The sequence below is a fragment of the Jaculus jaculus genome, chromosome 4 (assembly GCF_020740685.1).
Source record: "Jaculus jaculus isolate mJacJac1 chromosome 4, mJacJac1.mat.Y.cur, whole genome shotgun sequence".
NCBI classification, from domain to species: domain Eukaryota; kingdom Metazoa; phylum Chordata; class Mammalia; order Rodentia; family Dipodidae; genus Jaculus; species Jaculus jaculus.
This window is the reverse complement of record NC_059105.1, coordinates 124,297,388-124,314,526: the sequence shown is the minus strand read 5'-3', so window position 1 is coordinate 124,314,526 and position 17,139 is coordinate 124,297,388. Positions and strand designations below refer to the sequence as shown.

The window sequence follows — 17,139 nt, the reverse complement described above, 5'->3', positions numbered from 1 at the left end:
TGAATTCTAGGTCAGCCTGGGTTATAGTGAAACCCTACCTTGAAAAACTGAAAGACAAAAAAAAAAAAAAAAAAAAAAAGAGAGAGAGAGAGAAAGAAAATAAAAGAACTTACAGCTTACATGTATAGATATATATGCAATAGTATTAATAAGACATGCACATATATTCAAAAGTTTTCAGTGGTATAAAATAACACATCCAAATATTAGGAGTTCTGTTTTGGAACTTTACAATTGCTTCCCATGTAATTTTTTTTCAATGAACTACTAAATGCTTTATTTTTAACCTACATTCAAAGGTAAGGTATAGGAAATTTCTCTCTCTCTCTCTCTCTCTCTCTCTTTTCTTCTGCCTAAATGTCAGTTGTTTTCAATGGGACACTCAAATCCAGAGAGTTCTGAATTCTAGGTTATGCATGTTCATTGTTCTGTCTTTACTAACCTGACGATCATAATTGATTTGAGTTTCCTGCTCAATATCAGAGTCCAACTCAGGCACATCTGATAAATCTGAATCTGATTCTTCACTGTAGGAATCTGTGCCACCTTCTGTAGAGACATATACCACAAGAAACAAGCAAAAATGCTGCTGAGACTGTAAATAGCAAAAACAAAACAAACAAAAAAAACTTCAAGTATATTCTTCTCCTTAGCGAAACAAATAAAGTGCCACAGTTTTTATTAAATATAGATGTATGGAAACACCTTTCCCTTTTGACTAAGTCCAGCCCACCCTTCACTCCTTATCAGGAACATTAACAGACTGGGACAACTTCTCCCCAGGTAGGCAGAACACCCTCTACCTCCTTTTGCTCTTTAAGACAGGGTCCCATGTAGCTCAGGCTAGCCTGGTATTTGCTATATAGCTGAGGATGAAGGCCATCCTGATGCTTCTACCTCTGTCTCATGCTTGGCTCATTTCCTGTCTTTGATTAAGATAGCAGGCTTCCTGGGTTTTAAACTCTGCTTTGAAAAATATAAAATGTGAATATTTTTCCTAAGAAAAGCTGAGTCAAAAGAAAACTCAAGCACTTACTACAGTAAAAATATGTCCATGGTCAAACCTCTACAGAATTTCCCAGTGAACACATTTACTCAAATTGTTGTTCACTTCATTATCTGCTCATTCCCACTGATATCTCTGTGGATTTAAATGAAAGTTTTTATATGTATGCACATTGAATTAGATCACCTGGGTCCCTATGTGGACCATTAGCTGAACTCCAATGTGGAGACAACTTGCATTCCCAGGGTTGCCCTGTCAACCTATTGCCTGACAAAGCAATGTCTGTTGCAATCAGCCTGAAGAGGCTGAAATATGTGCTTTCCTGTCATCTTCATGTTAACTTTTCATAAACCTTAAATCTTCAACTGGTATTTGAAATAAGAAAAATCCTCCAAAAATTATTTAACTGATCTATATTAATCTCAAAAATTTTTCTTTAAAATCTTAGCCAGGCATGGTGGCATACGTCTTTAATCCCAGCACTCGGGAGGCAGAGGTAGGAGGATTGTCATGAGTTCGAGGCCACCCTGAGACTCCATAGTGAATTCCAGGTCAGCCTGGGCTACAGCGAGACCCTACTTCGAAGAAACAAATAAACAAACAAAAAAACTTTTTCTTTAAAATCTTATAGGAATGGATTTTTAAAAATTGTTTTAACTCCTTACCTCCAGAATAGATATAAAATTCTCCTTGAAATATCCATTGAAAAATAAACAAATATTGAAAAGTTTTGATTGATTTTACCCTGGGGTATGGTTTCCAATACGCCGTTGCTGACACCTTCTGGAATAAACCTCCATTGAAAAACGGAGTGGTCAGCCCCTCCTGTGCTTAACACCCACTGGAAGTCATGGGACCAGCGTACATTAGTGACATGTGCAGAATGGCCCACATATTTTCTAAACTTGGCTCCTGTAAACAAATTTTTGAGATTAGCTATGCCAAAAATTTCACTGATCTAAAAGAGATCACATATTTATTCACATTGAGTGAAACAAGAAAAATATTTTCAATCTTACACAATATAATAAATAAGCAAATGCTCTAAAAGATATACCAATTATTCCATTTTAGGCTTTATCCTGAAGGTGAGTCTTAAAACTTAAGCTCTACAACTAGACACTTTTGAACCCATTCCAACTAATGCTTATTGCTTTACTGGCTCTGAAAACAAATGGGAAAGAATGAATATCTTACACATTCTTAATTTAAATACAAGATAAGTAGGTAGTCTTTTACAAATGAAAAACAAAATAATTTTGTGAAACAAAAGTCAAATTATTGCTTGACATCATGAGAATGTTTATCTGTGAGAATGGATTTTTTAAAAGTTTTTTTTTTTTTTTTTCCTCTGGCTGGGGAGATAGCTTAGCGGTAAAGGCATTTTGACTGCAAAGCCAAAGGACCTAGGTTCGAATCTCCAGGACCCACATTAGCCAGATGTACAAGGGGGCAGACGCATCTGGAGTTTGTTCACAGTGGCTGGAAGCCCTGGCATGCCCATTCTCTCTCTTCTCTTTCTCCCTCTTTCTTTCTCTCAAATAAATAAATAAAATATACTTTTTAAAAGTTTTTTTCCTCTTTTTTCTTATTTCTTGTTACTATTAACATATTTTGATGGATTTTTTAAAAGTTGATTGTTTTAGTGTAGGTAGTGAATGCAATTGTAAAAGGTATGTGAAGTTCTATTTGTGGATGAACTACTGAAATAAATTTTCCAGTGTGTTCAGAATGCAGCAGGATAAAGGCACTGGTAGTAAGAAACAAGGATTTATTTTACTATGCGGTGGCCTAGAGCCCCCACCCCTGCCCCAGGCTATGGAGATCTCAGAGGATCAACAAACACTCCAATATTACCTTGAAAAATATTTCTGCCTCTTCCAATTCCTCTAAATAAAATCAACTTCAGAAGAGGACAATGGCTATCACAGGTTCAAATTTCCAATACGCACTGGAGATGTCATAGTTTCAGTTTACATAAAGGTAAAAGCAACTGTTACACATTCCTTTCCTATTTTCTCATCTTTACCTCTAATACCCCCTTACCACAACAAGCAGGAAGGGAAAGACTAAGGAAATCCTGCTGGAAAAGGGAAAGGAGACACTGAGATTCAAAGCATATTTCAAAGTGTTACCTAAATATTCTGGTTATAATGATAAATACCAACTTGGGGCAGTTGGAAATGTTGCCTGATAGTTTAGTGAAAGTAGCTCCTAAACTGTGGAGTTGTACTTTCTCCTCCATTAGAGATCATTTAACCTGTGGTTTAAGAATATTTTCATGACTTTTTTGATACAAATATAAATGAATAGAATTCATCTAAAAGTGACAAAAGTGAAGGTATGTGATATCAAAGAGGAAGCTAGAAGCTACTACATATTCTTCTTTGCTATCTTTCTTAGATCATGCCATGTCAGAAAGACATGAAAATAGTCTACAGAGAGGCTAACCAAGCAAAGAACTGGTGATTCCTGCTAAGAGCCATGTGGTTAAGAGGAAATGGATCCTTTGGTCCTACAGATGACTTCATGAGAGACCTTGAACTAGAACCCACAGCTGTTTATGAAACCCAGACCATTCCCTCAAACATCTGTGAGATCATAAATATTTTTCATTCAGGCTTCTAAATTTAGGGAAGAAATGTCATGCAGCAATAGAAAACAGGCCCTTAAACCAGGGACTACAAAAGCACTGTCATCAATGATTAGGCTTTACTGCTCTGATTCTATCCTCAGCCCTCTTCCCCTTGCCTATTCTACTGCAGGCATGCTGGCCCCTTTGCTGTTTGTCAAGCATGCTAGGCACTCTGTTGTGCTCTAGCCTTCCTTCTTGTCCCTGCTATGCTAAAAGGTTGACTCCAAGATCCCAGTTTTCTGTAACTCAAGTCCACAACACCCAGGACACTGGCCATGGGAGAAAGTAATCCAGGTCTATGTGTGAGAGACTGTAAGTAAAGGATGAATGGATACAGGTCAAACATGAACCTTAGCCTTTGACCTCCCTATGGACTAGAGATAGTGTCAGTGGAGTGAGACATGGCACATGGCTTTGGATCTTAAAGGAGTTGAAGACTGTCAAAATAAGAAAAGAAATTTGCTTTGGCTATGTAAAAATCATCCCAATTCAGTAACTTTCATTACTGTAGAACACTTATGCCTATTACTGTGCAATAGAATACATAGACATGTATTTCCAAATATGTCCAACAGTTTGGACACATTTGTGTGAGCTCCTTTTGATCCAATGCTCAGTCTCCCCCACTTGCTCATGGTGCTCAGCCTCTGCTCATATTTATCTTGACTATTTGATAATGATGCCCTAATTTTTAGAGACAAGTTCCACCAACTATTACTCCTTTTATCTTTTTCACATACTTCTATTAACTTCTTCCCAGAAGTTTTGGCACAAAAACTTGGAAGTATTGGGCAAGCTTCAAGATTTATCAACTGTATGTCATGTAAGATGGAGAGAAATTTGCTATGAGGACATTTTGGCAGACTGTTGAGGTAGGTTTCACTACTCTCACCACACTGTCACCCTGTTGTTAATCGTCCTTATTCATTGAGCTGTCTCCTGTGAGCCATAGGGTTACTTTTCATGTAAGGCTGTCTCCTTTTGACAGATAGCACTGCTCACTCGCCTCAGTTCTGATAATAGATTTCAAATTCCATCACTATTTTTCCAGACTCAAGTCTACGTCACAGGGTTTAGGGAGACAGGAGAAACCAACTCTCATGTAGTTAATGTTATTCTTGAGTCCTGATATTGTAGTTCAGTAATATGGTTTCTGACCTCATCTATGTTGTTGTCTGGATCCTGAATTTCCATACCTTCTAACTTGCTCTTACCCTCTTATCCTCTGCAAGCACATTAATCTAACAAGTTATGCCCTATTACACACAAGGTCCATTAGGAAGAGAAAATTTTGAATTTGGCACACAGGAGATTTTGTGCTTTGAGCATTTTAAACTGATGCATGTTTTGTCAAGGGTAAAACATGGCACTTTGCCTTGCACTTCATATTCCATTTTGTACTATTAACTGTCACTGCCCAAAGCTGCCACTTAGCTGGAAGTGATTTGCTCATTACATTTCAGTCCCTTTCCTTGCTTAATTTAAAAACCATTCAAGTGAAAGTTTTCAGCAGCAGCACACCCCTGCTGGTAACTTTCATATTTGCAGGGCACAGTGGAGGAGTCCAAAGAGCCAATGTGTGGACTTTTTCTAAACTTGTAAATGAAGAACAGAGTCATTACACAGTTAATTCAATCACATTCTACAAAACCTAAAGGTGCCACAGAGACATGATATGATTTCAACTAGAAAGCAAGCACAACAACTAAATGTGGGTGCAGGGAAGGTTGTTTAAATTTAACTTTTCTCAAAAATTCACATATTTCAGTTTTTCAAATCTGGTTTGAAAAATTAGTGCTGTCATAAGGGGTCCATGGACTGCACTGTGAATAGAATGATCACCTTTGGGCTTTACTGCATTTAAAGAGACTTGCTTTGTTTTTCCATGCATAAATACATGTATCTGGGAAGCATAAGAATTAATTATATTTCAATGGAACCTACAAAGATTAAATTGTGAATAGTCACATGAATTTAAGTAAAATATGAATACTGAAATTTCGTGAAATGGAAGGCTTATGAATAACAAAATGGTATTATTTCTATTAACAAATTCTTGCTTTAATTTGCAAAACCACATACCTTAGTATAGCAAAAGTAAAAGATCTGAACAAAACACTTTATAAAATAATTTCAGAGTAAATATGAGTATATATAAAAGAAAATGAAGTCTACTGAAAAGGTATCAAGAAAATCAGTTTTTTCCCCCAAGGTAGGGTTTTGCTCTCTCTCTTTCTCTTTTTAGAGGCAAGTCCAACAGACTAGCCTCTTTTTGAAGTGTGTGTGTGTGTGTGTGTGTTTGAGAGAGAGAGAGAAAAAAAATTGGCACCAGGGACTTCCAGCCACTGCAATCAAACTCCAGATGTGTGTCCCTTGTACACATGTGCAACCTTGTGTGCATGCCTCACTTTGTGCATCTGGCTTATGTAGAACCTGGAGAGTTGAACATGAGTCCTTAGGCTTCACAGGCAAGCACCTGCTAAGCCATCTCTCCAACCCAAATATCAGTTTTGATTTTATTGCATATATAATCCACAGGTAAGTTTTTCTACAATGATTATGGTCTTACCTTTCTTGAGACAAGGAAATTTAAACAATTTGACCAATCCAAAATCATCTCCAGACACCAGCACTGAGCTGCTATAATTTGCATCTACTGAGTTGATATCAATAACCTCAGTATATTTGGGCCAAATTCCACTCACTTCAGGGCCTTTCACACATGTCCAGGAAGCCCAGGGGATCCCTTTGATTTCTTCCTTACTTGTTAAAGGCTTCCCAGCTGAAAACAATCAATATGTTACATTGACATAGAGTTCTCATATATATATATGTGTGTATATATATATATATATATATATATATATATATATATATATATATATATGACTAGGTAATTATTTTTCTTTGCTTACAGATGCCAAAACCTTCATTTAAAGCTCTAAATCAAGAGGGCTATAGTCTGATATCTTTACACATTTTTTTTTTTTTTTTGGTGGGGGACAGGGTTTAAAGAAAGCATTTGCTCAAAATTTAGATATAAGAACAGAAAATGATCATTGTACTAGATGTGCTATCTTTGCCTTAATTACCCGGGTACACTCTGTGTTTATACTGGCATGACTTTCCCAAATTATTTTTTATCACAGTCAGCAATGTTTTTCTGGGCTTTAAAAACTTATCTAAGTTTATCCTGAATTTCTATTGTTCATACTTTAAGGGTCCTTCCAAGTGACATAAAAAAATTAAAGCTCTACAGATTTTAAAATGGCTTTTACTATTTAAATATAAATTTCTTAGCACTGAATCCACAGAATTATGATAAAGTAAATAGAACTGTTCAAGAGAAATGGTCCCAATACTTCTGCTGGGTCTACTCCCACACATATGGCTCCATTCCCATTCTTCCCAGCAGCAGATGAGGGAGGGACACAGAGAATACACAAAACACATGAAAAATGTGTTTTCCAAATATTTGGCTGGTGACCATTTTTAAAACCACAATTAATTCATTTAGACATAGTTGTTGATGCTTGACCCCTCAAAATAAATACAGACTTTGAAATAAAGAATCTGTGAACACAAATGTCCTGGCATATTAATGGTGCCCTGTCCAGTTGGTACCTCAAAATTCTGCACGGTAACAGGATTAGATAAGAATTTATTTTAAATGACCATAGATTCATAGCATGTATAGTTGGAACATAACAGTTGACCAAATACTCCTGCTCTGGAGACTACAATCCTAAGAAGCAGCTCAGAAGAGAAAAAAAAAAAAATCCCCCCTCTGCAATAGCATTTTGAGTTATACCATTTGGACATGCAAAGAAACTAGAAATATGCCCAAATGCCCAATAATAGAATAACAAAGTAAGCTAAGGTATCATCACCAAGCAGGTTGTTATGTTATTACAAATAACAAATATGTTCCAAGTATTGCCACGCATGGAAAACTATGTATGAAGTAATAAGTGAATTAAGTAGGCACAATATAACACACACTGGTACACTGATAAATTAGATAAAGCAGATACTTGAAAAAGTGTTATGCCAGCTGTGATGGCATACACCTTTAATCCCAGCATTTGGGAGGTAGAGAAGTAGGAGGATCACTGAGTTTGAGGGCAGCCTGAGACTATATAGTGAATTCCATGTCAGCATGGGATAGAGTAAGACCCTACCTAAAAATGTTTTATGGTAGATAATTTCTTTTACCTACCTTTCTTTCTTTTATCTTCCTTTTTTCCTTTCTTTTTTAGATTTTTAAATATTTATTTATTTATTTACAAAGAGAGAGAAGAGAGACAGACATACAGAACGGGCACACCCAGGCCTCTAGCCACTACAAATGAACTCCAGAAGCATGCACCATTTTGTGCATATGGCTTATGTGGGTACTGGGGATTCAAACCTGTTTCCTTAGGCTTTGCAGGCAAGTACATTAACTGCTCAGCCATCCCTTGAGCACATCCTTCCCATCTTTCCCCATCTCTTCCTTTTTCCCTTTCTTTTTATTTCTTTTCTCTCTGTCTTTCCTTTCCTTCCCTTTCTCTCCCCCTCTCCTCCTTTCTTTTCTTTTTCTTAGTTTGCTTATTGGCTGGAGGTGGAACCCAGGATCTGGTGCATATAACTCAAGTACTCTGCCAGTGAGTTATGTCCCCATCCCTTGTTAAATTTTGCTTCAAGACAAGGTCTCACTAATTCACTATGGAGTCTCAGGGTGGCCTTGAACTCACGGAGATCCTCCTACCTCTGCCTCCCAAGTACTGGGATTAAAGGCGTGCGCCACCACGCCCGGCTAAGAAATATTTTTTAAAAGAACTCATCAGCGGGATCTAGGGCGATGGCTCAGTGGTTAAAGGTACTTGATTTGCAAAGCCTGCCAGCCTGGGTTCAATTACCCTGCCACTTACATAAAGTTAGACAAGCATTTGGTAGCAGTGGCAAGAGACTCTGGCATGCCCATACACACCCACACATAAACAAATCAATAAATGTAAATAAAAGACCTCAAACTTGAACTTTCCTGCCTCAGCCCTCCATGTAGTAGCAAATAATTTTTCAATTAAAAAAATTCAAGACAAAATTCTAATATTGAAGGTTAAGATAAATGTTAAAGTTTTCTTGAATCTTTCTTTTTTAAAAACCATTGAGAATTATAGTACAGAAATTTGTATTTTGTGACATTTAAGTCTTACAAATGAAATGTTACTAAATTAGTATTACATAAGTTAGATAACCTCTTCTAAAAGTTATATAATATCGTAACAAAAATTGTGCTCCATACCTGTAATTTCTACAAGACCAGAAGTTCAAGGTCATTGTCATATATACAGTGTGTGTTTTAAATCAGACTGAGCTATATGAGACTGCCTCAAAAAAAAAAAAAAAAAAAAGGAAAAAGGAACAAAAAGACTAAGCAAAAGCCACATGTCCAATAACTTTCTATTATAGATGTTTCTCTGCCATTCTTTGGCCCACTTTGGACCTTCACAGTGTTCCTTTAACTAGGGTCATGGTGTCCCCACAGCCTAGTCCGCTTTATGTACAATCGAATATGTGAATGTCACCTTTTTGTCTAGATCTCCCTTCTACATTCATAATGCTCTGTTTATTTGGAATCTCCCTGGGATTTGCTGGGATATTTCATTACCAAGAATCATCTTGGCTAAGGTTTTTCTTTGAAAATGTTTTATTCTGACTAAAGGAACAAAACTATTTAAGAAATATATATATATATATATATATATATATATATATATATATATATATATATATATATATATATACACACACACACACACACACACATACGTATTTTGGTTTTTCAAGGTAGGGCCTCACTCTGGCCCAGACTGACCTGGAATTCACTATGGAGTCTCAGGGTGGCCTTGAACTCACGGAGATCCTCCTACCTCTGCCTCCCAAGTACTGGGATTAAAGGCGTGCGCCACCACGCCCGGCTAAGAAATATTTTTTAAAAGAACTCATCAGCGGGATCTAGGGCGATGGCTCAGTGGTTAAAGGTACTTGATTTGCAAAGCCTGCCAGCCTGGGTTCAATTACCCTGCCACTTACATAAAGTTAGACAAGCATTTGGTAGCAGTGGCAAGAGACTCTGGCATGCCCATACACACCCACACATAAACAAATCAATAAATGTAAACCATCAATGGATTGTGGATGTAGATCAATATGCACAACACTTACCTGGTGAGGTTTAGATCTCTTGCACCATCCCCCCACAAAAAATCTGTCTGCCTATCTATTTATCCATCTATCTACCTATGTATTATCTGTTTAACATCATTAAAAATATTTTTTCTTACTCTGGCCCAGGCTGACTTGGATCTTACTCCGTAGCCCAGGCTGGCCTCGAGTTCACAGCTCCACTCCTGCCTCAGCCTCCCGAGTGCTGGGATTAAAGGCGTGTGCTACCATGCTCAGCTTTAACATCAGTTTGGCTGTTATCAGGAGTATCTATTCAGTAACTTCCAAGATGTAGAATTGCAGTTTCTGTGTAGTGTATTTCCAATAAAACAATCGATGTCCAGAGAGTTTCACAAAGTGGTGAAACCAAAGTAAAGCATGTAGAGGACAGAGCTGAAAAAGTGTTGTCTACTGAATACTGAATGACCAAAGTTTGTCTGTCAATGAAACTTGTACTAACTATTCTTTATTGTTAGTATTGGACTCTGTGGGTCCCTCACTGCCTATGGCTGTCCTGTATCTTCAGATTTTACCCCTAGAAAATATGAGGGCCGCATGAGGAGGCAACTGCAACAATTATTCTCTCCATCTCATATGCTGGGGCCCATGTGAGCATCTCACTGTAAGAAGAGCACTGGTGGAAGCTGGCCCGGGAGCAAGTACATGGAATTCCAGCACTCAGTGGGTGAGACAGGAAGATTCCAGATTCAGGATCAGCCTGACTTATATAGTGTGACCTTGTCTCAAAACACAAAGCAAAGCACAAAAGAAGAGGAGGAAGAACAACAACTCTTTTATGGTGCCACATGCATACATTCACAGAGGCTGAGGCAGAAGAACTGCAAGTTCAAGGCCAGCCTGTACTATAGGGAATGGTCTATTTCCAAAACAAAACAAAGAAGTAAGATGCTGCCACTTTGTTCACTGTAAAAGGTGACGTTAGCATTAAAATTAAATGTTAGGAATAATTTAACATTGTGAAGCTTTCTTTTTCTATAGTTGTAAATGTTCATCTTTGAAAACCTATGCTGTAGCACTGATTTAAAAAAAAAAAAAAGTCAATACATAGATTATCAAAATATCGATTACCGAGCCGGGCATGGTGGCACATGCCTTTAATCCCAGCACTTGGGAGGCAGAGGTAGGAGGATTGCTGTGAGTTCGAGGTCACCCTGAGACTCTAGTGAATTCCAGGTCAGTCTGGGCTACAGTGACAGCCTACCTTGAAAAACCAAAAAATAAAAATAAAAAAATATCGATTACCAAAACGTGCTCACTGGGATTTTAAAAGGCTACATTTCACCAAATAATCATAAGGGAGCCCAATGATGCTCTGCACAGGGTCTAAAACAATCACAAGAAATGAGAACAATAACCCTCAAATCTTTGAAGACTCAGATCTTGAGCTAAGCTGATTTCAGAGGTTCTTAATTCTCCCCAGGAACATCCTTTCTAAAGTTTCAATGACCATTCTGTTCCTTGGGATTTTGGCAGGCACTCATTTTCCTAATGCTCATGTACCTAACTATCCTTGTTATTTTACCATACCAGGAATGCTATTGCTTGGCTAGCAGAAACTCACAGATTGTGTCCATAGTTCATTTAGATTCATTTCTAATCCTGGTGCAGAACTGTCTGTATAAGATGCTACCAGAAATATTATGACTATGTTCCAAATTGGACAGTAATTTGTCCAACCTTTTAGAGATGCATTGAGAACAGTGAAATTGGTAAAGAGTAAGGAACTGAGGGAGAAGGAATCGTATATAAAGCAAAAGACTTGAATAATAAACTAAAAATGGATTAGGAGCCTCCAAACACTTGAAAGTTCACCAAACAACCACATCAGATGGTCACTGCATTTAAAAATTACAAAATAGGGCTGGAGAGATGGTTCAAAAGTTAAGATGCTTGCCTACAAAGCCTCACAACCCAGGTTCAATTCCTGAGTGCACACCTAAAGAAAGATGCACAAACCTGGCATGGTGGTGCATGCCTTTTATCCAAGCACTTGGGAGGCAGAGGTAGGAGGATCACCATGAGCCATTGTTACAACAAACATTTGTGAATGTTCCCATAAGCAGTACCCATGATTCTTTTACCCCTCTTTTCATCATTTAATATGGACAGATGACTCCCAATTTAAATCATCTAAAATGAGACCTCACTGTTGTTTTTCATACACTTTGTCCATTATAGCAATTGCAAGTATTTATTGCTAGTTTATGCTTGGTCTTTAAATCTCACCCATATCCTCATTTTTTAAAAAAATTTTACTGTGCTCCAATTAATTAATCATTTATCTTATTTCTCTTTGTGATCTTATTTCAGAAAATTCCTTGCCCTGTGGTCATAGGACATTCTCTTATATATTTTTCATATGGCTCAAAATTTTGCACTTTTTTTTTTTAAGCATGCAATGACTACACAGGACTTACATGGCATTTTGTAGAATAATCTTTCTCCTGCACCATCATTAGTTTGCAGGTATTTACTATCCAAGGACCAGTCAATGTGTGTAATGAAACTCAGGGACTTGTTGCATTCTCCTATTTTCTTGTACCTCTGGGCCACAGCATAGACATCAACCAGGCCATCATTGGAGCCTACTGCAAGGTAAGAACCATCTGGAGAAAATTTCATTTCATGGATGACTTCTTTCCTATCTTTGATATGAACCACTTCTGTCATATCTCTGTAAGGAACAAGGCAAAGTGATAAGGAAAGTGTCTAGAATAGAAAATCCATGACTCATTTTAAAATATGTGCATCAGAAAAAAAAATGAGAACCCTTACAGAAATTAAAAGATTAACTTTTGAACATATAAAATATTTATAGTGTATAGCCAGTTTCTAAAAATACAGATTTCAGTAAACATCTTAAGTAATAATTTGGGCTTCCAAAGTCAATACAAAAAACCTTAATGCAAAGAATATTTATTTTTATGCTCTACTACATATTATTTTAAACTTAGTTAAAAGTGTGATTTTAAAAATTGTTTCTAAAATGATATGGAGAATGACAAAATGTATTAAGATTAGCATAAAAATAAGCCTTTATATTATCCTTTAAGAGTGAGAAACCAGTGACTGGTTATTCTTATTGTCATAAAAGAGCAATCCACCCCCCCCCCACAGAAGAAAATTATCTTTGTAAATGTTAAATTTTTAAGGATTCATTTAATTTCATTTTGAAAGGTTGTAATTAATATTTTTAATCACCAAAATATTTTTTACCCTTTTTGGTCAGATTCTTTTAAGAATTTCTGCTCATATTTCTTTTTTTGTTTTCGAGGTAGGGTCGCATTCTAGCCCAGGCTGACCTGGAATTCACTATGGAGTCTCAGGGTGGCCTCGAACTCAGTGCAATCTTTCTACTTCTGCCTCTGAGTGCTGGGATTAATGGCGTCTGCCACCACGCCCAGCTCTCTGTTCATATTTCAAAGTCTAGAGAGGTTGCTTTCCCTCTAAGAAGGAGACAGGGCTATTATTACAAGGCCCCCTGAGCTAGTAGTAATGACAACTTCATCAAGTTCAAAATAAACTGAATGCATCAATAGTAACAATCATTGTTTCCACATAATAACCCCAATACCTGCTAGCATTTATTATAGCACTAGTGTCCTATAATGCCTTAAAACAGTTGTACAGATTTGAGTTTGGGGAATTATATTTAAAAATCTAGTAATTCATCACCTTATCAAGTTCACTCATAGGAGAATGGAAGTGCTGCCCACTAATTTGGTAATGAGTTATGTCTGTGGGAATGTGAATTTAGCATAACAAACTGTGCCATGAGCACTCCTCAACACTGAGTAGAAGTTTCTCTATGTAAGATGCACAGCGTCTAATTTACAACTACATTTATTGTCTGTAATCACACAATGTATGAGCCAAAAGAACAACTGATACATTCAGAAAAATTACAAAGGTGAATAATAATTTTTGCCCACTAAAAATATGGGATGTTAGCAAATAGGATATAATCCATTTCAGGATCAATGATGTATAGACAAAAATCTTTTATTCAAGTTCACTTCTAAAAATCTAGTGCTAGCTGAGCATGGTGGTACACATGTTTATTCCAGCATTTAGGAAGCAGAGGTAGGAGGATTGCTGTGAGTTTGAGGTCAGTGTCAGCTAAAGTAAAGCCCTTCCTCAAAACAAATCAATATAAAAATCTAGTGCTATTGGTTGATGCTTTATTCTTTTCTCCTCCTTTTGTGGCTTAACTATAAAGTCCATAATCTCTTATCTGAAATCCATAGAAACAGATGAGTCTTTAGAAATATTCACATGCACTGTGGTCTATAACATCCTCATAAAGAAGCTAGCACACCACCCCATATGACACACAGTACATTACCTTTGCAGCAAATCACACAACACACTATTCCCACAAAGAGACTGCAAGACAAGCAGCCTCTATCAGCTCACTGGGTTAGGATCTACTTCCAAGTAAGTTACCAAAGACATGTGGATATTCAAAGCATTTTGGACTTAGAATTACAAATAAGGAATTAAAGATTTATACTGCTCCTATTTGAAAGAGTAGAAGTGTGTTTCCTAAGATCTTGGACATATTATGACCAGAATAATCTTAGTGTTTAACAAAAAAAAGCACCTTTAAGTACCATTTTCAATACTAGCATGTACCTGACTCGGAGGACGATAAAAGAGCCATCCTTCATGCCCAGTGCCAACTGGGATCCATCAGGGCTGAAAGAGACGCTGCGAACTGCTTCCTCCATGTTGCAGCGGGCGATCAAGGCATGGTCAGCCAGGCTCCACAGCCTGGGGAGCAAGAACAAGGTAGAAACATGACCAGATTAACCTCTCACAGTCATCAGCCAGCCCAAGGCAAGAAGGCCTACTCCTCACACTGACAATAATAAGAAAGGATGTGGTAACTTCACACCAATGTCCTTCATCATGACCTGTCAGGGAATCCAGGAAAGTGATTGGCCCATTTTGGCATCACTTTCATCATTTGAAAAACTCACCAAGAAACATGAAAAGAAATAACACTAGCAAAGATTTTGAGATTCATAGAGCACAGAAAATACAAGCACTACTTCACACAGTATCTTGTATTCTTGGAAGCTAAATTGTTCTTTACTTATACCAGTGGTAGTTCATCACACTTCAATGATAAGAAGAATTACTAGTACTATTGTTAGTTTTAAATATGTGTACATGGGTACCCATCTCATAGTTGATATTTGAACACACACAGAATGATACATATACCATGTCTGCAGGCCTCCCTGAAAGGAAAATACATCTGAGACAAGGAAGAGTAAATGTTAACCCTTCTGCAGGATGGCTCCAGAGTTGCCCATACAGACTGGGCTGCCACTCACTAGCTGCCAGGGTGCCCCCTGCTGATGAGCCTGTTATCAGTAAGGGCAATACTCCATGGTGCTTATGGCCAATAAGCATAGCCACTGCTGAGAAATAATGATCAGAGGGTACAACTAACAGGGTTTTCAGCAGTGTCAGCCACAGACACCCTCAGCTCTAGAACACTTAATCTAGGCACCCTAAAGTAAGTGAACCTAAACAACATATGTATAAGATACAAATTGGTTGCAGCTGGAGTATCTGATACCTGCCTGTTTGGATGTCTCTATTTCTAAAAAATATTTTTATTTATTTACTTATTTATTTATTTGCAAGCAGAGACAGAGAGAAGAAAGACAGAGAGAATAAGCATGCCAGGGCTCCAGCTGCTGCAAATGAGCTCCAGATTCATGCACCACTTTGTACATCTAGCTTATGTGGGCACTGGGGACTGAACTCAGGTCTATAGGCTTTTCAGGCAAGTGTCTTAACCATTAAGCCATCTCTTCAGCCCTGGACTTCTTTTAAAGTTTTTTTTTTGTTTGTTTGTTTGTTTTTAAACACACAATTAACAGTGTCTGCTAGAAGGACCAAGCAGCTAGAAAAGGGCAAGTACAAGTCTTAGATGGCAGTTTCCCCATGTGCACCCTGCCATCAGGAAGGGCAGTGCACATCCCTTACCATGTGAAGCTACACAGTCAATAGTTGGTCCCTCAGGCAGTCCACACCAAAACCTAAAGCTTAGAGTAGCCTCTCAGTACCTTATCCATCATTCACAATCCCATGCTGTTTTTAGCCTTCAACTATTTTAAGCAATGTAAGTTTTGCTTTACCAGGATAAAGAAACCATCACTCCTCCATGAATGGCACTATCCCTACAAAATGCTAAGCTAATCTTTCTCAGGAAAGTGTGACTTTTACCCTTCCATTTAAAGTTTTAATCAAATTAATTGCTAAGGAGAATACAACAGATGCTGGAAGCCAGAACTCTTCAACAATGTTTATAGCTCTGAGAATCAATGCAATTCTAAAACACAAAAAGGGCAAGAGCTTTCATTAAATCCTTTCTTTCTAGATGGCATGAGTCAAGTTACAAAGGTGTTTGTATCACTTTCTGGTACTGTCCTAGCTTCTTTGACTACTATGCTCAGAAGACAAAAATGAGACAATGGAGTCAAAAGATGCATGCAGAAAACAAACACTCATGTTGCATGAGGAGACAACTATGGTTGTGTTCAGTCTGTGGATAATAAGGTTTTCATGCTTGGTAGAAACTAAAAAATAGAATTCAGGAAACTATACCTTGATTAGATTTATGAATATAAAAAGGAGGAACAGTGACCTTTAGTCTACTCTACAATGTTCCATTTTAGTTTCTAAAACTCAGAAGCAGCAGTCAATCAACAAATGGATCACTCTTTTCTCTTTGTCTCTCTCTCTCTCTCTTCCTCTCTCTTTTTTGGCCTATTTACAGAGCACATTTAAAGCTTATAACACATACTAAAAATTTAAAATCAGCATAGCAATCTTCATTTTCAAGTTATAAGAATACTGGAGGCATACTCATTTTGCTCATTTTATACAATATCGTGATCTCAAAGAATAGGTAATCCATGGCTGTGGAAGCCCTAGTGGATGTCATTTCAGAAACTAGTAGTCTCCTCTATTTTGAAGATAATGTTCAAATTTTTATTTGAAAACTTACAAAGGAAAACTCATTTTGAATATAACAACTTTAAAAACTGAATTGGAGGTCTTATGAGCAATGAGGGTCTCTGATCTAATTGCTAAATGGTTGGGAAGTCCCCTGAAGGAGGCCAAGTTCATGTGGGAAAAATGGGGTCTCATCACATCACACCCAAGGCTTGATGCTTTCCCTTCCTTCCTTCCTTCCTTCCTTCTTTCCTTCCTTCCTTCCTTCCTTCTTTCCTGTTTTCTTTCTCTC

General features: G+C 37.5%; 1 protein-coding gene across 7 annotated transcripts in view; it reads right to left on the bottom strand.

Annotated features, from left to right (window-relative positions):
* Positions 1 to 17,139, bottom strand: part of Eml6 (EMAP like 6) — a 460,853-nt gene that overhangs the window by 133,090 nt on the left and 310,624 nt on the right. For all 7 annotated transcript variants that reach the window (XM_045147997.1, XM_045147999.1, XM_045147998.1 and 4 more), the window contains exons 8-12: positions 14,508 to 14,645; positions 12,290 to 12,546; positions 6,211 to 6,423; positions 1,751 to 1,918; positions 443 to 549 (exon numbers count right to left, since the gene is read on the bottom strand). In XM_045147997.1, the coding sequence (XP_045003932.1) occupies positions 443 to 549; positions 1,751 to 1,918; positions 6,211 to 6,423; positions 12,290 to 12,546; positions 14,508 to 14,645 (883 nt within the window). The remainder of the gene's footprint in view (positions 1 to 442; positions 550 to 1,750; positions 1,919 to 6,210; positions 6,424 to 12,289; positions 12,547 to 14,507; positions 14,646 to 17,139) is intronic.